This window comes from Lacerta agilis, chromosome 11, assembly GCF_009819535.1.
Source record: "Lacerta agilis isolate rLacAgi1 chromosome 11, rLacAgi1.pri, whole genome shotgun sequence".
NCBI lineage: Eukaryota > Metazoa > Chordata > Lepidosauria > Squamata > Lacertidae > Lacerta > Lacerta agilis.
In genome coordinates this window covers 31,319,011-31,340,888 of record NC_046322.1, presented here as the reverse complement: position 1 = coordinate 31,340,888, position 21,878 = coordinate 31,319,011, and the positions used below count along the sequence as shown (strand labels likewise).

The 21,878-nt window shown below is 41.7% G+C and overlaps 1 protein-coding gene across 2 annotated transcripts in view; it reads left to right on the top strand.

Annotated features, from left to right (window-relative positions):
- The window catches only part of EDIL3 (EGF like repeats and discoidin domains 3), a 227,190-nt gene that overhangs the window by 94,535 nt on the left and 110,777 nt on the right, over positions 1–21,878 (top strand). For both annotated transcript variants that reach the window (XM_033164253.1, XM_033164254.1), the window contains exon 3: positions 16,812–16,841. In XM_033164253.1, coding sequence (XP_033020144.1) covers positions 16,812–16,841 — 30 coding nt within the window. The remainder of the gene's footprint in view (positions 1–16,811; positions 16,842–21,878) is intronic.

The following is a 21,878-nucleotide window of genomic DNA, read 5'->3' as shown; positions in this document are numbered from 1 at the left end:
TGTAGTCATTCCTTGAGTGGAAGAGAATATGTTTGCAAAAATATGCCCCTTCTTGTGATTCAGCAGGGATATCTTGGCCACATTCCAGACCTACAGCAGGTCTTCACAAAATTATGTGTGGCATATTTTATCCTTACAACAATCCATTAAGGCTGCATTTGCCAATCTAGTGATTTCCAAACACCTTGGACTACAACTCCCATCATCCCTGGGCAGCTGATGAAAGTTGTAGTCCAAAACATCTGGAAGGGAGCAGTTTGGTGAAATCTACTGTCAGACAAGTTTGGCTGAGGAAATGTGCCTTGCTCAAAACCACCCAGCCAATTCTGAGCAGATTGGGGATTTGAACCTGAGTTTCTCGTATCTAAAGCAATAGTCTTGTGTGTGGTGCGGCACAGCGACCTTCCTGACAACTGGTTCGCTCCTGCTTAGCATACTGTCTCCTGCCATGGGTAAAATAAGCAGTCCGTATTTATACAGTCCTTCCTGGATTAGGCTCAGTAACATAACCTGCAAGCCAAATGTAAAGTCACTGAGCAACTTCTCAGTAGGCAGAGGAAATGCAAGCAATACAGGAAATGTCAATTATTCCCCATGCAGTTTTGATCCTGAGAAGCAAATCTAACAATCATCAACATTTGTTAAAGCAGAATTGTGCTGCTGAAGCTCTGTGCACCAGCAGATTGGGTTTTTTCATATATATATAAAGCACTAGTGCAGATGTACTTTTGTAGAAGAGGGGAAGTACTTTGATGAGACATTGCTCATGCTTCTATTTCTTTATTTTAGAGCATTTGACATTTTTATCATCTGTTCAACACAGGCACTCTAATTAGGAAAACATTTGGCAGAGCAAGATTGGTTCTGCAGATAAAGAAATTGCATTGTCAGTGCCACTTGATTTATTCAAAAATATGGCTAAATGGACTATAATTTAACATGAGAGCCCTAATGCCTTCAAAAACAAGGCATTTAATTTTAGTTTTTGATTTTCCTGGCACGGAAGAAGAAACATCTGCAGCTGTTGTTACTGAACTCATTCAAAGACACACTGATTTAGGTCAGTAGCAGATGCCCCGGGGGGGGGGGGTGAAGATCACCCATTGCAGGAGACAAAACCCTGGAGGAACATCACACACAGAAGCAGGACTGTCAGGAGCTGTGCTGTGTCACTGGAGCTGCAAAGTTTCTCACCTTGGACACCTCAGAATACACCAAGGTGGCTATGGAAGCTACAGTGTAAAATATGATTCCTACCACTGCGCAGAGGAGGAAGAGGCATCTGGTGGTGGTGGTACGTGATTTCCTACTGAAGAAACAGGATGTCCTGGGAGGTGTGCTGACTTCCAAGTGCAAAGATTCACAATATGATAGAGAAGTTGCCAAGTCCTATAAAGCCCACTGACCACAACCCATCCCTTCTGATTCATGTGGGTTCAAACAATACTGCCAGACACAGCCTTTGACATATAGCAAGGGACTATGAGACTCTGGGCAGGAAGCTGAAGGGCATTGGGGCACAGGTGGGGTTTTTCATCACTCCTTCCTGTTGAATGTTGTGGCCCAGGAAAGAGAGGAAAATATTGGAAAGGTATGGCTTCTTATAATAACAATTTAATAAATTATTATTATTATTATTATTATTATTATTATTTCATCCGTGTTCCAAGGATACATTAGTCTTTAAACCTCAGTCGGAGAAAATGGCAATACAGAAACCCCGAATTGATTTCTTCTCCGATTGAGCGCTAAACAGCAGGTTTTCATATGAAAAGCTTGGGGCGGGCATGGGGGTGGGATGGGATTATCAGAAGCAGAACTTTTAAGCATGGACCTGTGCCTGGAAAGAGTGGAGCAAAATGTAAGTGGCAAGACTACTGTAGTTGCAAGGGAGCTGTCCAGCTAAGAAGTCACACAGATAACAGGTTGCACCAGTAACTGTTAAACATGAATACAGCTAGCTTTGGTATGCCATGAAGCCTCACTTGTTGGTTCGTATTTTTCTTCTTGAGAAGGGCTAAAATAAAAGAATAGAGGCCTTGCACTGTCAACTGTCCATGACTCCTTCTTTTCTGGACAGCTGCTGAAGACATTACTGCATCTGTGCTTGGTTTTCCAGAGAGAGAATGCTGGGGCTCTGGAGCGGGGACATATTTGACAAGTCAGAGTGCATTGGGTCCACCTAATCTGTAGTCCCCGTAGTGGGGTACCTTCCAGGGACATGTTCTCAGAGAGTACTAAATACCTTTGGTCCACATGCATGATATAGCCAGAGGTGAGCGCCTCTTCCTCCTCCTCCAAAAGGTGTTGGATTGTTCTGATTCTTGAGTGACAAAGCATCATAGGAAAGAACTGGAAGAGTTAATATGCCAAATTTGTATGGGATAATATTGTGAAACAGATCTAGGATGCTTTTTAAAATATATAGAGAGAGACAGAGAGACATACAGAAGGTAATGTGTTACTATATTTTCCGTAAAATCAAGTTGTGGTGCAAATTTGAAGGCTCTTGAGAGAGAAAGAAAGCAGAGGCTAGAGAAAAGTTTTGAAAGATTACCTGAATATCTAAAAGGTTTCCTTATGTCCAGTTTGTCAACAGTTATTGCCTGTGAATTTTGGGTACTGTTTAGGAGATTGCTGCTTGTTCAAAACATCAAAAAAAATGAGGGTGAATTTGCTGAAGTTTTAAGGAAGATACAGCACATTCCTATTTCATAAGTATGTCACAAGAGCTCTGACATGTAAATAGATCAAGCTTAGTAACCCTTTGATCTTGTATCAAATTTGCCAATCGTTTGTTAAATTCCTTTCTTCTAAGCGCCTCTTCCTTTTACTGTGCCAGCTTTGTTTTGTTTCTAGGGTCACATTAAAAATGATGTTCACAACTGCTGCTTATTTACTTTCTCTGATTAGAAGAGCCATAAGTAGAGCCCTAAAGATGTGTTTTCTAATATATATGGTTAAAAGCTAGGGAGCATGGCCAAAATCCTTCAGCTACGTATATGAGTACAAGATGATTGTATTGTGGGCATTTTTTTTAAAAAAAATCCTTGCCATAAATCAATTTTTGGAGTTTGAAACTGACCCACAAGATTTTGATCTTTGGAGACTTGTTTCCATCAGGAGCAAATGCATTATTTCACCCAGAAAATCCCACTGATTGGCCTCCCTGGGATCTATTTTAAAATATTTAGTTGAGTGTCCAGAAATAGAAGTCCTCATTAAGCTGAGCTGCTTTCCCTCACAGGGAACCCAACTGTGGCCTGGCTGACCCTGTTCTCTCTCTGCCTCACACATTTTGACCCTGCAGACTGAAGACTTGTGACTTATTACAGATCTTCAAGACCTCACGTGGTGTGGAAGGCTGGAGATTAACACACGGTGCTAGTATATTTTGAAAAGTAGGTTAGACTTTCATTAAGTCTCTTTGAGCATATGGCCTCCAGTTGTCATGGCTAAATGTTAATACAATTTGTATGATTGCTTAGTGTGGGGAAATCTTTGACCCACTTATAGAGGAGTTAAAATCATTAGTCCAAATACTGTAATAGGAAGAGCAGCTGCAGTTACCTGTTGTACATCCTTAGCATGCTGTGACCTTGCTGGACTTTTGAACTTGCCAGACTTAAAAAAAAAAAAAAACCAACTGCACACACAAGCCAGGTAAAATATGTCATTGAGGTTTAACACAGATCTCATGAGGACAAAGCGATCTAGAAATGCACAGGCATTGATTATTACAGATCACTATGAGATGATAATCAGTCCTGTCAGTCACTTCCACGTTTTGTAGGCAGTTAGCAGTAAAAAGTACAATGAATATTTTTTCTTAATCAAAGCAGTTATTTCCATTATGCCCTAAAACAGCAATTCCCTTTGTCATAGGAGCCGTTTAGCCAGCAGCTCGATTTTAGGAAGTGTCTGCTCAGGTGTGATAGCAAAAGAACACACAAGTACCTTAGGGAGGGTAGACTTTAGGCAGGTGGCAATCAGGGATAGAAGTGTGCGCAGGAGTCCAGGGTCTCACTCAGCAGAATAAGAAGCCCCTCACCTAGTGCCTGTTTTCCACATTTTGAACTGAAGTTGCACAACTTAGCATTTACTGCTGCCGCATTGAACCATATGATCTAGAGCCGTGGATCCCAATTGGGGATTCGTGGACCCCAAGAGGTCTACATAACCCACCCAGGGGGTCCGTAGCAGCATTCCCATAACAAAAACTGCCATAGAGATACCAACATTTTCAAAACTGTTGGATTGGCTTTTGAAAAACATGGCGTCTGCCGTACTTAGCTATTTGGGAACCACTGATCTAGAGTTTGAAGTTACTTAACCTGTAGCCCTAACGGTAATAGGTATAAATCATGAACACAGCACAAGACTGTAGCACAGCACTGGGCTTCTGCTATCACCTGATTTCGTAGGATGCAGGATTCCAAACTATGGTGCAAGAGTTCCATCTTGAAATGTATGAAGTTCCCCCATCCATTCTACAGTTGCAGTGGCCCAATGTTGTTAGTATCCATCTGTCTTGAGAGACAATGGAGTGTGCCCCCCGGGTTGAAGGCACTTCCACAGGAATAAGGACACAATAGGACGTGTTCTTTTTGTTTCGTCTTGAAAGTCAGATACTGCACTCCACTTTGGCAACTCATATTACATATCTTTTAATATAGGCTATAATTACATGTACAGAGGTACCTCGGGTTGTGGACACAATCCATTCTAGGGTGCCGTTCGCACCCCAAAAAGTCCGCAACCCAAGCAGCGATATCACGCATGCATGACCTGTGCAGAACGCTTCTGTGCATGTGCAGAACGTGATTTTCGTGTTTGTAACCCGCACCATTCGCAACCCACAGCCAACGCAACATGAGGTACGACTGTATAGATTCTGATTGTTATGTAAATCAACACATGGTGCATACAGGGATGGGCGCAAACTACCTTTTTTACATCGCACATATGATGAAGATGTCATTTTTCAGTACAAAGGAAAGTTAAAGTCTACCAGCATGAAGCATGGAATATTTATAAGATGAAAGAATGTGCCACCTTGATAAATATATCATCATCTCACTTTTTCATTTCAGTTCCTTGAATATATTTCATATTAAAGCGTGACTTCTCTTTTTTGATCTATTATGCTTTTCCTGAAGTCTGCAAATCTAAAGTAATTAAAAGAGACTTAAAATACGGGGGTTAAATTAAAATTTAATATTTAACAAAGTCCCTTAATGAGAATATTTTTTACAGGTAAAGGTACTAAAAAGCTGGAACAAGTAGTCCTGAAATTTAAATTCTTGTTGCAAAGCATTTGCACTGAAGGACACTCAAATTATTAATTGGTTTCTAATGAAACAGGTCTAGTGTGGTGAACTGTCTTTTTTTCTGAACGATATTTGGCTAAGAGCAGGCTTGTCTTATTTTTACATATTGTTTTGTCATTTTGAACTAGCTAAATTCATATTTATTTATTGGCTTGTTTCAAGCATTTATACAGGATATAGGCAGCTGACCTTTACTAAATCAGACTAGTGCAGTATTGCAGTAGTTATTCAGGATTTCAGGCAGGAGTCTTTCTCCTACCTGGAGAAAGGTATTTAAAAAATATCCCTGCCACAGGAATTCCTGGAAGGCCCTTAGCCGATGAAAGTATGCCCACGTGAATTCTCCAAACATGCCTGCCAATGTGTAGGCATGAATGTGCAGATCCCACAGCACACAGATTGGGCTTTGCTTGCTTTGCTAAAAGTGGCCATCAGAGGTTTATGAATCAGCTTTCAGTCATGATGTGACAGAAGTCAGAAAAATGCTTTGGCTTCTGTTTTGGAGATTTGGGAGAAGATTTGCATATTATGAACTATATTTTATTTGCTCTTCATGCAAAAATAAGGGCTTGTATTAGCTCATGCTGGAGCTATGTGGAAAGGAAACAGCTGGATAACCATGTCAGGCATTAGGAGCTGTCATTATGCCTTTCATTGGTTCCAAGGAAAAAGCTTAAAGCAACCATTTTAAGAGCAGTGGACCTAGGCTCCCTTGTGCCCTTGGCAAGGAGCTGCATTGGCGCCTCTGTAGCCACTCTGCTTCAGAGTGTTAATACTTCCAATAGCATTGCTGGGCGACTGGGCAGGGGGCCACACAGGGTTGCTGTGGTGGTCTATGCCAGTGACCAGATTCTTCAGATGAGGCAACCAGAGGAGCCTGCACACCTTGCCTGGCCACCCAGAGCAGCAGAGGAGTAGACATGCTCCTAGCCACTCTGAAGCATAGTGGAGCAACGTGATTATTGTGCCACCACCCCCTGGGCCTGCACCCTTGGCAGGGTCCAATCTAACCCCCATGTATGCTACTGCTCTTTTTCAGAACTATCAGCCAAAAGCTTTATTTGTAAATAAAATTACTTATTAGACGGTTAGCATTATTACTGTTACTATCTATGCATGCACACAAAAATGCAGCTAGTTTCTAAATCTGAGACTGTTTGTATTTTGTTACAGAGAGTTTTCAAAAGTTAAAAAGCAAGGGGGGGTGTCCTAGGGTGTCCAAGCCATCCTGAATTTAATCAATGAAACAAAACCAAATAGGTTTTCCCATACACAACACTAATAATTAAGAAGTGCCTGAGTGATATATTCCTCTTACATACTTTATATGTATATAAAGGGAATAATCGGGTAAAGACTGGACAGCCCAACCATTCACTGCATCAGTGAAGCAAAACAAGTAGGGAATTACAAAAACACAAACACAGGAAGTTGATGGTAGAATATATGTAATCACTCTCAGTCATTAGCAAATTATCTGAATTATGTCTGCTATTCTAGGTAACTTTGAAGACTTTGTGTAATTGGGTTGTACACTGTATACACACAATGAAAGTGATTGAAGTAGGAAATCAAGAGCCTGACTTTGCTTGCTTGCTTTCCTTAAACCTCTGCAGAGCAAAAAGTATCCTAGCAAAGACGAGACTCAATCCATCCTACCTACCCGAGTGATACAGGTTTTCCTCCTGGGAAAAATTCTTATTCAATGCTTGAACAAATTTAAAGTCAAATCTTGTTGCAGGAGGGAAATGTCCCTGTCTGCCAACAGTGCCTGTATGTGATGCTTCTTGGCTTGCAGTTACCATTCCTTTTACTTTTTATATAAGGGCCAAAGTACTCTATTGCCCTACTTGCGACAGTGCTTATCCCTTTTGTGACACACCATGGAAAGGGTTTGTGATGAAATGCAAAACTGCCAATTCTGCTTCTGGCAAATGAATTGGATGACCCATTTCCCATCAAAAGAAATCTTATCAGACTGAGAAGAAAAAGAAATCACCTCAAGCATATGCATTAGCTGTCAGACTCTGTGTAAAAGTGTTCCCTGTCTCCCCTATGTATTACAGAAATGTTTGCTCAAAGATCTATCATGTTTCTGTCTGGGATGCTTTTCTTTACGGTGACCCATTTAACTCAGCTGCTAGCTTCACTGGAAAATGAGGTGACCACTTTATGACCTTTTAGAGTTTGGAAACTTGAGCTCAGTAGTGGACAGTGGGGTGGAACTGCTCTCTAGATTTCTGGTTGGTCAAGTATCTGTTGCTTACTGGCAGGTGGAGGAGAAGGGATAAGGTGGCGGCGAAGTTGGTACGGTGCAAATGAAATGGTGAAAGTACAGGTTGGCTCTGTTGGAGCAAATATTTCATATGATGACCTTCACACAGGGGCGGAGCGAGCCGCTCTGCCGCCCGGGGCGGCAAACTTCAAGGCACCCTCCCCAGTGCATGCGCCCTGATGTCACGATGCGTGTGCAGCCTCCTGGGTGGACTGCGCATGTGTGGACATGTGCAGTCCACCCAAGATGGTGGGCGCGATCGGCCGGCACCCCTTCCGACTGGCACCACCCACTGCAGCCTTAAAACACGGCACGACGTCGGTCGGAAGGGGTGCCAGCCGATCGCGCCCGCCATCTTGGGTGGACATGCGCAGTCCACCCAAGATGGCGGGCACGATCGGCCGGCACCCCTTCTGTGCTGTGCGGCAACCTTTAGGCTGCAGCGCGTGAACAGCAGCACAGTCGCCTCTTAAAAGTTGCCGCGCCGACGGTGTCAATTGCGGGGGTGGGGCCTGCCCCCAGAGTGTCACCTCCCCAGGGCGGTACCTGGGGCGGACCACCCCCCGCCCCCTTGCTCCGTCCCTGGATATTTGGATATGAGCTGTATATTTGGGTATGAATCTGCCCTGAGTTATATAATTATGAAACATTAAATGAGGTAAGAATTACACTCTCCCCCTGTTCTGGGCTGGACAAGTGTATGAATTGTTGGACATTGCACCTATATTGGTGGTGGTATATGTCTTCTTGGTGTGTAGGACCATTCAGTAAAATAGCAGAGGAATAAACATTTCATATTTCAACAACTGTCACAACTGAAGCAAAATAATCAAAACCTGTAAAATCTGTTATGGTGGGAGTAGGGTCATCAGTCCAAAATTTAGCAGCCAGATTCCTGGCTGGGGTTCCATGTAGAGCTTGTAGTGCCCCTGTTTTAAAACAGCTGCACTGGTTGCCAGAGTGTAGCCAATTCATGGTGCTCAAACTGGTGTTTAAAGACCTAAATGACTTGGGTGCTAAATATTTGAAGGGCCATCTCCACCTCAGCTGATTCTCTTGAGGGGGCTCCCTCAAATGGCTGAAGTGAGGGTTTTATCTGTGGATAAATTTTGGAACTCCCCAAAGAGGGGTGTATGTCACCTTCATTGTATTGCTTTTGTTGCATGCTGATGACATGTCTCTTTACCTTGGCCTTTGAAATTTGACATATTTAGTTTCATGGAATTCATCTCTTGCTGCATTTGTAGTGTTCTGTTCTGGTTGGAATGACTACACACACAAATATAATTGCAAGTGTTTTATTTGTTTTTATAATGGTACATGATACAATACTGTTGTAACCTGGAGACTTGTAGGGAAAGGCGGCTTAGACATCTTAGAAATGAAATAAAGTAAGGGGAAGGCAAGAAATAGAACTGAGTGACTAAATTTGCAAAAGCATTTGGTCACTAATAGGTACTCATACTGAGTATTTCATACACCTGGTTCACTTATATAAAAAGTGAACAAAACACTTTAAAATATAAAGGGAAAAAAGCAAAGCTAGTAGAGCTGAATTTCAAGTAGTCCTTATTTTTAAAAGCAACTCTAATAAAACACCTTATAAAATCAATAGGTCTGACTCCTTCACTAATGAAAATTGAAAGTTGGAGAGAAGTGCTGGAATGCTGACTGACAGTTTTGTTCAAAGCGTTTTTGTGCAAAGGTTAAGTCACAGGGGGCTTATAAACTTTTGATTTCTAGCAGCTTTTTTCATTAAGATAAAGGAAGGCTAATGAAAATTGTCTTCACTCAACCTACTCATGAGTAATTTGCCAGGTAATTTACAAAGCTCCATTTTAGAGCCATACATAAATTAATGATTTCTTTCTAATTCCTAAAGCATATTTTAGGAACCAATTCCTTTTTAATAGCTTTGCTAAGTGCTTGTCAGTCATTGCTAAGAATGCACTCATCACCTTTCAGGGTCAGCCTCTTAATTACTCACGATTTTTCTTTGGGCATCCAGAATATATTTTGCAGTACATTAATGGAGAAAGCATTTTTTCCTTACTTAGGTTTTCCACATTTCTACTCTTCACTGGGTAATTTAATAAAACTATGATTAATTAGCTATGAAGAGCTTAATCTAAACTTCCTTTGCTGGATACAGTTTATGAATCATCTCATTATAACCTTCCACTTTTAGGCTCTTTTTAAAGGTATTCTTTCCGGTGTGATCACAACTGTTTGGGCTCACACTGGTCCCAATATATGCAAACATTTCCAGCCATATTTTTTTTAGCTTCTGGTGTGTTTGCACAGTTCCTTCTAAGATAATCTTCCATATATATTGTTCATCAGTCTCGTTGTCTATCTAGCCCAGTACAGCGGTACCTCGGGTTTCAAACGCTTCGGGTTACAAACTCTGCTAACCCAGAAGTAGTACCTCGGGTTGAGAACTTTGCCCCAGGATGGGAATGGAAATCGCGTGCTGGCGGCGCGCTGGCAGCAGGAGGCCCCATTAGCGAAAGCACGCCTCAGGTTAAGAATGTATTGGGTTAAGAATGGACCTCCAGCACGAATTAAGTTTGTAACCCAATGTACCACTGTATAAGCTTGTGGCCTGACATAGGAAAAATGACCCCAGGGAAGATACATGTAAAGGCTGTAATGTATTCACTTATTATTTGGTTGTTTACTTGCTTGATTAAATTTCGACCACACTTTTCACAAGAAGCTTATAATGCAACAATACAATAATACTAAAATACAATGTAAACAATTCTAGCCAAATGATTTAAAATAGCAACAAGTTACAAAAAAGATCCACATACAAAAAAAACAACCAACAACCCAACAACAATTAAGGATGCAATCCTAGGCTCAGTTTCCTGGGAGTAAGGCCACCAAAACTCCACAGGACTTTGTTTGTAAGATTGCACTGCAATAGATCTTATGTACCATGAACAGCATGTGAGAGAAGGGCAAATTTTCCTGACAAACAGTAACAGATATGGAGTAAGAGTTCCATAATATCTCTGGTAACCACCTACCTGCCCAAAGAAGGGATGGCATCCAGCACAAAGAAGGGATGCCATCAACTAGTACATTCATGTGGGAGAAGATGGTTCCTTTACACCAGGGCTGGGGTACCTTTGGCTCTCCAGTTATTGCTGAACTACAGCTACCATGTATCCCAGTAAGTCTGGTCAACGGCCAGAGGTGATGGAAGTTGTAGTTCAGCAAATCAAAAAGGGCTAAAGCTTTTCCACAGATGCTTTAATAGTATATATCCCACTGGGCCAGCAGGAATCTGCTAACTAAAGATGCAAAATACAGTAGCGGCTGGTGCAATGGTGCAGACCCACAAAGCCAGAGCAGAATGGCAGCAAGGTTGAGGCTGCACACAGGCAAACCAGTGGGCAGCACTGAATTGTCCACACAGCTCTGACCTCATTCCTGCCTCACCTCTTTGCTATCCAGGTAAGCTGTAGCAATGACTGTGTCAGGCTGATGGCTCTACAACTCTGCCTCACCACACAGGCTGCTACTGACATTATGTGTGTTTGTTACTCTTTCATGACATCCTTGTAGACATTTCTTAACCTTTTATTGAACAGTGGTATAAAAATACATATAATGGAAAGGTCAGAATGAGTTGTTACTTTAGGAAATGCCACCTTTTTCAAGAGATACTGACCTCCCTGCATGTAGGCTTCTGGTTAGCCCCTGTGAGAACAGTGGGCTAGATGGACCACTGGCCTGATCCAGTAGGCTCTATGTGCTTACCTTTGGCTTTCCATCAGCTCACAGGCAAGGAAGAGGAAATGAATGCACAGTTTTCCTCTTAACCACCTAGTATCTGAAAAATATATATCTGATTTTAGCTTTTTAAAGAAGGTCTCTAGGCATGCAGTCCAAGCAGGTTTGTGCATGCTGCATTGGATTGTATCTGTGTACTTGTAAAACATATGTCCTTGCTGGAGAATGCATTGTTTGCAATAGGAGTTCCAATTTTAAAAAATCGAAGAAAAAGAAATCTCCTTTAGTACAAAAAATAATGTCTGGCTCATTTTGATAATGAATAATTTGCCTTTTATGAAATCAATGTTCAATGACCTCTCTTCCAGAAGTAAATTTCAGGAACCATGGGAGGTGATTGTTATTGATTGGAAGAATAAACAATAGTTTACACAGTGTTCAATATCTTCCCTCTATGATATGATTTTTTTTAAAAAAAAAATTAAAAGGCCAGAATGATTCTTTGTATATTTACACCAAAAGTGAAGAAGAGTACACAATGTATTTTTTTGTTAATGAAACACCAAATATTGTTTTATATGCCTCATCTCTGGTAATTAGTGGTTGCAAACACTACAAGCCTCTGGTCCTGCAAAGTCCTGCCAGTGAGGGAAACCTCACCTCTCTCTGCACAGAGCAGAATCACACTACAGGGATTGAACATGACACATTTTCTATGCAAAGCATATGCTATGGCTCTTCCAAAATCTACTTCACTTCCTTTCCAGGGAAGCTCGATGTTGACTGTTGGGGAGTCGATTAAGGTTAGAACCTGGAATTTCTGTAAGGATGGTATTTGTGAATGTGTAATTCACATTCTGGTTTTTGCTTTGCCCAGGCAGGTGCATTATGTGACCCATGAGAGCAGTAAAAAAACCAGACTGTACAATGGTGATATGATAAAATCAGGCCAAATCTTTATTGACAGCAGCAGGTGGGGCAAGAGTTGGCATGGCATTGAGTCCCAGGATCAGTTCATCATTTCACAAGCCCCGTGTTGATGGAATGGATCCACTGGGTTTGGATCGCTCCAAACCTATACACCGGGAGTCAGCTAGTGTTGAACGTCGTGGTGGTGTAAGCTAAGCAAGCAAAGTCTCACTGGGGGACCAGGGTGCAAATTCCAACCAGGCAGATACTGAGCTGACACTTTGGTTTTTCTTGGTCAATTTTTCCCTCAGGTCCCTGTACTATGTCGATCCTGACCAATGCCATTTCTGCTCTCATACAAACAGTGGCGGGGGAAGCCTCCGCGCCACCCAGGGCAGCACGCGGAGGCACCCCCCTGGGGGCGGGGCGTCACAACGTACGTTGGGATGGGCTGTGCATGTGCAGAAATGCCGCATATGCGCAGTCCATCAGCCTGGTGCTGCTGCTCCTGCGATGACTGGGTGGGTGGCCCACCCAGTTGCCGCGGGAGCAGCGGCACTGACTCGGATGCAACGTGCATGCCCAGAATTTCTGGGCATGCACAGTGCATCCCACCTGGCGCTGCTGCTCCCGTGGGGACCAAGGGAGCTGCCGGTCGAGTGGCGGCTCGTGGGGCTGCCCCGTCCGTCCATGGAGCAGCACAGACGGGGTGCTGGGTAGTGGGGAGTGGGGGAAGGGGCCACCAAGTGTCACCCCCTGTCCCCTGGAACCCGGGGCGGAGCGCCCCCTATGCCCTGCCCTTCCTACACCACTGCATACAAACAAAGGAAAGACATAATTTCACTGAGGGAAAGGTGAAAAAAACCACAGCCAAGTTCCAATCAGGTTGAGAGGTGGGGGGGGGTCATTTCCGACCCTGTCAACCAATGACCCAAAATTGCTCAGTGAAGGCTCCAACCCGAGGGCGGGCGGGTGGGAAGCTCTCCAAGCAAAATGGCTGTGAGATCCATGGAAAGCAGCCTTACATAGGCTTTCCACTTACCTCTACAGCAAGGGCTCATGGGACAGCTTTTTCCCATGAACACATCACACAGAGAAGATACTGGGCAATCTATGGGCCACAGAACCGCAGGACAAAGGCGTCCTGTGCTTATTGGGCACAGTATGGGGCTGATTACATATGTTCTTCATCTGCTTATATGATGGCTGTCTCTCCTTCTGAAGTATTAATGGAAGAGCTAAATGCTGAGAATGCCTTTAGTCAATATTACACTTCTGTGAACCACTAATGAAAATTGCTTCCCAAACCCCTATTAAAATAATGCACATCATTTTAAGCATGCTTCCAAGATAAGACAGGGCAATTTGCCACCTGCAGCTATGTTGGGTTTTTGCTTTAGTCAGTTTATAATGCAAATATATTAAAAAATACTATAGTGTGTAGTATTGGTTTTAAATAAAAACTGGTCCCCATTTCTCTCACACATCAGAACATTTATTTATTGTACACATGAAAAATACTTATGAAAGTATTTAACACAATGAGGCAATAAGTTCAATGAGAATAATTTAATTAGTATTCTAAAGTTTCCTTTATGGTCTGCTAGCACTTAATAAATATATGCATGCGTTAGAGACCCTAATTGACTTCACAGTTCTCGTATACTGAATTAAAAACTGCACTGGCTTTATATAGAAAACACCACTGTTGTTTTTTGGTCTTTATCCGGCCACTGGTTTTTAATGTAAAAGACACAGGAGTTTGCAAGCTATTTATATATAAAAAACACCTTTAGATGAGCTATACAACTAGGAAATCTAGGAAGATCCTGACATTCTTATGACTTTTTCTCCTTCCTCTCTTTTGTGTGAATTCAATTTCTTGCAAAGTACCATTCATTGACTTCCCTCAGACATTCTGTAACAGAAGGGATGGTCACACATTCTTGTAAAGCAGAATGAAGTCGGAGAGGTGAGGTGACCTTCACATCTTTGCACACAGTTAGCACCACCACTTTCTAAAATGATATGCAAACTGAAACACAGTCATCCTGTGAAAGCTGAAAGTAGTGGACTGAAGTTAGTTTCCTGTAAGTGAACTACTCACTCAGTGGTCTCCCTACCAGATCTGACAAAGACAGTCTCAGATGTGGTGCTGAAAACTCACAGGGTGTTGGTCCTGGGAAATATTGATATCCATGATGTGGCTGACATGTATTTTGGACTTCAGGGCTGCCATGACAATAATTTGGGACTGCCCCAATATCTTATTGACCTAATATGTGTGGCAGGACACATACTGGATTTAGTTTTGCGTGGCAATGTTCCGTCCTCCCCATGGAAAATAAATGACACGTGACACGATATATAAGGTTAATGGGCAGAAAAAGGCCACAACTTTATTGGTTACAGATCTTGAGCGGTATTGGCTTAGGTATTGGATCTAACCGACTATATCCGACCCCAGCCCATGTGCTGGGAGTCCGGGAAGGGTTAACCACCAGTAAAGGGAGTCCTGTGATGCACATCAACTAGGAACTCCCCTTGGGGTCACCAATAGGGGCGTGCCTCAGGCCCTAACCTCCCTAGGCATCGGACAAGGCCATGCCCCTGGAAACCTTTAACAAAATACCCTTCAAACTGCGGGGCAGTTGATGGCGCAACCTCCCCTCCTCACTTCTACAGAAATATTCCAATGCCTAACCGCCTCTCAGCTTGGAGTGGGCCAAAACAGGAGGAATTCCTGGCTGTGCCCTGCTTAAATAGGGCAGGACACGCTCCCAGGCCAACCAGATTGGTCAGCCTGGCAAGTGACGCAGCCGGGATTCCTCCTATCACACAGGGGCAAGGACATGACTGCCCACAATTCCACCTCCTCTTAAGGGCGGAAGTGGCTTTCTCATCTAGGAAGCAAGAGGATGAGAAAATATGGGTCCATGAGGTTTCCAACATCAGCCAAGTTTACCAATCTCATCAGTGAGATGAAGCAGTAAACTTTAGAATAATAACTATAATGACAATTTATTATTTATATGCCACATATCTGACTGGGTTGCCCCAGCCACTCATTAAAACACAGTAAGACATCCCACATAAAAAACTTCCCTATAGAGGGAAGGGCAAAGAAGGGCAATGAGACAATTTTGATTTACCTTTCTGTTTCCATCATTCATTGGCTTGGGTCTAAGTTATTTTAAACATTGGTTGCTTACCTACTATTGATTATCCTTATTTATTTTCAGAATTCTTATGCCTTCCCATACCACAAAAGTTAACCCATATGCTATCTGGACGGTGGAATTGTGTGAAGTCAGTTTGGCAGATGCTGTGTGTTACTCAGCTGCTTGTTTGAATAGCAAATCACAAATCACACTGGTGTTTTCTCTCTTTCTCTCTCAACCATTTGGAAACAGATCAAAAGTGATTGGAAGCCTGAAAGCAGACCAGACAAAATTTCAGCAGCCTTCATGGTTTCTTTCTGATATTTCCAGGAAAGAATGTTTCCCTGACATGCAATTAGAAGTAACCCCAGTGACCAGTACAATTGTCATGTGTAATAATATATAGAACTGTGTATTGAACTGCCTAAGAATTATATACATGTAGCAGATGCAATTCAGATTGTATAGGAAAGTTGTCTGGCCTTAACAATGTCGTGTTTGAAAACCCTGGAGAAGAACACACAAAAACCAAGCCGAAAAGAGAACAGAGGCACACTTCCTTAATTGTAGTTGGGTTTTATGCTAGGCTGGACAGCGAACAAATGTGCATCATCAGTTCATCAAAACAGCGCCTTAGAGTGGGGGTGAGAAAACTTTTTCAGCCTAAGATCCACATTCACTCATGGGCAACCTTCTAGAGGCAAGAAGGGCCAAAGGAAAAACAGGAACAGGGCTCTTACCCTTGTACTCTCAGGTACATTCCAGAAACACAGAATTCATAGGTCCCTAATTTCCCCTAATATAATGAAATACCAAGAACAAACAAACTTAATTGGTCTCTAAGGTGCTACTGGGCTATATATATATATATATATATATATATATATATATATATATTCAACTGTGTCATACTAACACAGCTACCTACCTGAATGTAGAAATGTAGAAATTTTGTATGTTATTGTCACAAATAAATATATATTTCTGCACACTTTGCCCAGGTAGATTCATTTTTGCACACATTACTTGGCTGCAGATCTGCATTTCAAAATTCAGAGGAGTGCAAATTTTGAAGGAAGGGCGAGGCATGTGGACTGAGAAGAGAGGCATGTAGCCTGGACAGATGTAATAAATAGCATGTCTGCTGAGCTCTGCCACCCCACCCCACCATCTGCTACTGACTGCACCCCAAAATATACTTAAAATAGCATTGGAAATTGTTTTTCAATGAATGCATGCATTTATATAAAACTTACACATTGTGTCTGTTTTAATAATTACAAATTTAAAGGGTCAGAATATATTTTTAAAATAGGGTCCTGTGCATTCAGATTATTTGAGTTTCTTCGGTGTATTTATAATTTTAATCTCTTTTCTTTCTTCTATTCACAGTGCTAGATGACGAAGAGCCAACATCAGCAGGTGAGAAACATACATTTTAATCAATTTTACCCATTCTGGAATAAGTTATTTGCTTCAGTCATAAACCTGTTTTATTCATAAGGAAATTCAGGCTGGAATCCTAGTATATTCCTTGCTTGGGAGTCAGTCTCATGGAATGCAGTTGAATTTGCATCTGAGCAAGCATGCATAGGACTGGGTTGAAACTGGATGAGTTCTAATGCAAACTTTAACCACAATTGCCACATCTCAATGGTCAGGAAGGAATTTTATCCCAGCTCAGATTGACTAAGGATCTTGCCTTTTTGTATATGTGGAAGGTTGTATCTCTGTGCAATAATTACTTGCCATCATGGGGTGTTGTCTTGCTGTGATGTTTGTAGATATGGAAGAGTTATTTTCCTGATTGCATGTCATTATGGAGGGTGCTGAGAAAATCACAATCCAGGGGGAGGAATAGTAGTTCCAAACGTGGACAAAAAGAAGACAAATAACAATTTGTACATGATTGTTTGGTATAGTAACTTCTCACCTTTGCTAAAGACCAGGGGAGGGGTTGTAATATTGTCTGAAATCCATCAGTAGGATGCAGATGCCTTGATGCTGGCTGAATGAGTTGCTGGCTGTGCATTGGGAAGAAAACCCGCTGTCAGGAAACCCCCCTCACCGCAGCAGGTAGCGTTCCCGGGTCATTTGCAGTACAGGGAACCACCCTCTCCAGTTGTAGTTCGTCGTTCTCCTCCCCGAGCGGAGGAAACGATCGCTCCTCCAGTGGGGAGGGGGAGATGGAAGCAGGAAGTCGGGGCAGGGGCTGTGACAGGATCAGAGAGCCTCAGCACCAAGCAGGAAGCGGGGAACAGGGACCTTTTCCCACGCCCCAATTTCTCAGGGAGGAAGGACGTGGAAGGGGGAGGTGGGGATTCAGGATCCCGCGCCTCTTATGCTGGACCAAGAACCGGAAGCGGACATTCCCGACTCTGCAGAGGGATGAGCTGGACGCTTTTACTGTAACTCCACTGTAAATATCTGCACAATAAAGAACTTAGTTTGTAGAAGTTTGGAGTCAGCCTGCTTCCCCATGAGCAACCACTGAGAGTCCTTACACCCACCATAATGGAATATGAATGTGTTTGTGACTTGGAGTCTATAGTGTTTATATGAGCACTGAATAGAATCTTACAACATGAAGGGATATTTTATCTGACCACATGATGCATCCATACAGTAGACCTCTACCATAGGTTTTTCCTGGACTTGGGTTACTATAAGTTTGTAGCACCAGGCACCCAAAGAATTCAACAGGTTTGATCTCTGACACTGTTATTGTGGTTTCCACTGGAGAGAACAAGGCCAGAAGAAAAAAATGTACCGTACCTGGATGCAAACTCTTTCATATGCTGGTCAGAGAGAGAAAAACCTAGATGCCATTGGGTATGAATCATGTTGACTTCCCAGGGAGGGGAAGCCAATTTCTGCAAACGTGCTTCCAGAAGCTTTTCTCTGGATCCAACTAATTTTCAAAATAATCTTTCAGAATGTTAATATTAATCACCAATTTCTTAATAGACCATCAACATTAGCTGAAAAACAAACACAGGTGCTCATTCCATCATATTAAAAAGAAATGAATACAAATTGTCAGATCATCAATTGCAATGAAACACTGAAATATGCTTCTTTCATCTGTGCTCTTATTTTGGAAGGTGTAAACACATTCATAAGTATAAAGCTACATAAGCAATTTCTCACATGAGTAATCCCATTATACACAATGGGATTGTTTCCATGAACCACTGCTCTCCCAATGAGAGCATCTGGCATCAAAAGTATAAGGACATTTCTTACTACCACAGAACTAATATGGCAGAATGATAAATCTGCCAGAAGCTTCATCTTTGTTACTAATTTGATTACTTAAGTGCTGAAATGTTTATTCTATAGGACATATAAGCTGTGTGCTGTTGAAACAGCTTTTGTTTTAGCAGATTTATTTTGCAGCTGTGGAAAACACCATGCATGTGATTTGAAGGGGAACTCTCTTAATATGGTTGTTTTTTAACTTGATAAGAAGGCCAGGCAGATACCATTCACAGTGCATTTAGAATAAACTTCATACAATTGTTATATGCCACCCTTGGATGTTGTAAAACTTAGTACTCTGGTCTAGGGAAAATATTTAATGGAGCTATTTACATTTTCAAACATCAATAAAAAGGAATGTATCTATTTGAATTGTGCCTGCTGAGTGCCTGAACCACTACCTGAAACATTGAATTACTTTTGGTAATGCAAGTGTAAGTGTAATCCCGTGAAACATTACACATGGGAATTTCACCACATCCTATATGAGTTCATCAATAAAATGCACTACCAAACAATAAAATGAAATAAATGCTGCTATGATATCTCTGTCCCTTGTCTGCAGAATTCAGCTCTGGGATGTTTGCCAAGCACCAACTTTGTCGCCTTTTCAGTGTCAGGCAAAAACATTTTTATTCTCCCAGGCATTTGGGCACTAATAGTGTTGTGCCTTTGGGTGGCTTTTGGCTATTTCTGTGTTCATCCAAGTGTAGAGTGGGGAAAGGGTATTTTCATATTTTTAGGTAGGATTCAACTGACCTGGTACAGAAGCCAGCACAAGGATGCCTGTTAGTGCAATGAAGCTTTTCCCCTCTCCTCCCCAGTGCCCCCACCCACCCAATCTGCTCTGAAGAGTTGGGAGAAACTTCAAAACACTCCATGGGGGTGGTGAGCAAGGAAGGGGAGATCTTTCCATCTAGCAAGCAGAAATGCTTGCACTGACGGAATGAATGCCTTAGCACTACATTGAATTCCACTCCCTAGTCTTTAATAGATTAGTGTGGATGAATATTTTGATTTGTTGCATTGCTTTTAAAATATGTACTTGTGATGAGTAGTAGTATTGGATTCCCCCCCCCCCGGCAAGTCGCTTTGGACTGTTGTTGTCATGAATCATCAATCAGCTGAAAGAAATAACACAATCACAACACAGATGCCTCACTTAATCCAGCACTAGTAATGAGAATAAGTTATTCACTATTTCTTTGGGATCTAATTCTTCCCCGTTCACCCTTCCTCCATTTTTTTTAAAGTTTCTGAAACAGAAATAGTAGTAGTAGTAACAGCAGAAGCAGCAGCAACAACAACCACTACCTCAATAATATCCCTATCATTGGATGTGACTAGTGTGTTCAGGTGTTCATTCCAGTTTGTGGAATGGCAGCCTCAGCATGAGCATCCAATACATCTGGCACTGATACCTGCCTGGACCCCTTGCATCAGATGACACTGTTTCAATTTTTTTCGCCATTATCCAGAACACCCAATGTAGCATTGCTCTGGGGCATTGCAGGAGATTTAAAGAGTTGAGGTCACTTTCCCACAATGACCTGGAGTGATGTCATGATGAGCACTTGCACTCCGTGGGGAATTTTAAGTGACAGCTTGTAGCTGCCTACCACTATCAAGGGCAATATGTATCTGCAGCAATTTGGAGACCATAGAAGTAAAGACCTGGCTGCTTCCAGGCTGTCACTATTTTGCAGGTGGGATTCAGTCATATACCAGCAAATTGAGATTGCATAATTAAGGTGGTTTTGGCTTGCTTGTGCAATAAACTAACTTCTTGAGAAGTTAATGTTTTTGCGGTAAGGATAGTGATAGGAAAATGCACTGGGAAGTGTTGGGACTGTTTGACATGATGTTGCATAATCTCAGTGGGGGGAAATCAGGATGGATGTTCAGTAAAAAGCAGACAGCATAGAACCTCCATGCAAAATTTGCAAAACCAAATCAGGACGAATGTTACCTGGTCAATTGGAAGAGCCCCCAATTTGCGTCTAGGGAAGGGGACTAACTCGGCAACACTGAGCTAGGCATTTGCAGCACATCACATTTTCTGTTATGACAATAATATTTCCTCACTATACTTCTCAGAATATCTACCAAAAGCTCATTTTATTTATATTAATTTGTCATGTTATAATGCTATCCATCCTGCACTCATCCTCGATTGCTTTAAATACAACTTTATGGAATTGTGATTGGCTCCACACAGATAGCTGTTAAGTGTGCGGGGGGGGGGGGGGAAGCAAGAGTTTCCATTTATTATGAGCATGAAATGTAAGCTATAAACAAGCCCTAAGTTCCAGTTACCAAAATGAATGAAGGTTGCAAAGAATCAGTGGTTTTTGTATTGCATTCATAAATGTTTTTCTGTTGATTCTCAAAGACATCCTTTCCAAGCATCCATTGGGCATGGCATTAGCACCAATGTTTTAAAACGTCTTGTTGAAATGTTACTATATGAAGATAACATTAAATTAGTAATCAAATCCTATTTGTATGTTTTCTTTGCAAAGCAATTACCCGGTACTGCAGGGTTTCTAATGCTCTGCATAAATTGCAACCATTTTTAGGAAAATGTTAATTTATACTGCAGAATGACATGAATAATTTTAGATATTTGGATTTTTAGAAAATGTTTATCACTACTATTTCTTTTTTGCTTTAAGATATGGCCAGATGTTATTGTTTTGAAAGTTAGAGGTTGAAATGTTTTTCTATAGTAGTTTTGATACTTATTTGCCAGATTGCATTGACATTTAAAACCTTTGCAGCTTCCACAGAGCAGATAATCTCTTTCTATAATAATTGCTTGGAGAATGAAATAGTTTAATTGTTGAATGAAAATGACATTTTGAAAAATAGAATTTATAATGGATGTAAAAGGCTGCTCCAAAGTCAGAAGTGAACGCCAACATTCTTGATTGCTTCCCTCAAGTGTGTGAATCAGAGCCATAGACTAAATGCTTATTGATAGCTAACATCTCTGCAGATTTTAATTAGTATAACATCCATCGGTTTATAAGAGCCACTTGCATAGCACAGGCCAGGGATGATCAACTTTTGTATACTCGGGGTTACTTTATTTTCCAGACCATGCTTTTATTTAAAAAATAATAATAATCTACAACTCACTTCTCAGCTTAAACCTCTCAAACTGAGAAACAAAATTGAAACTACAGTTTAAATATT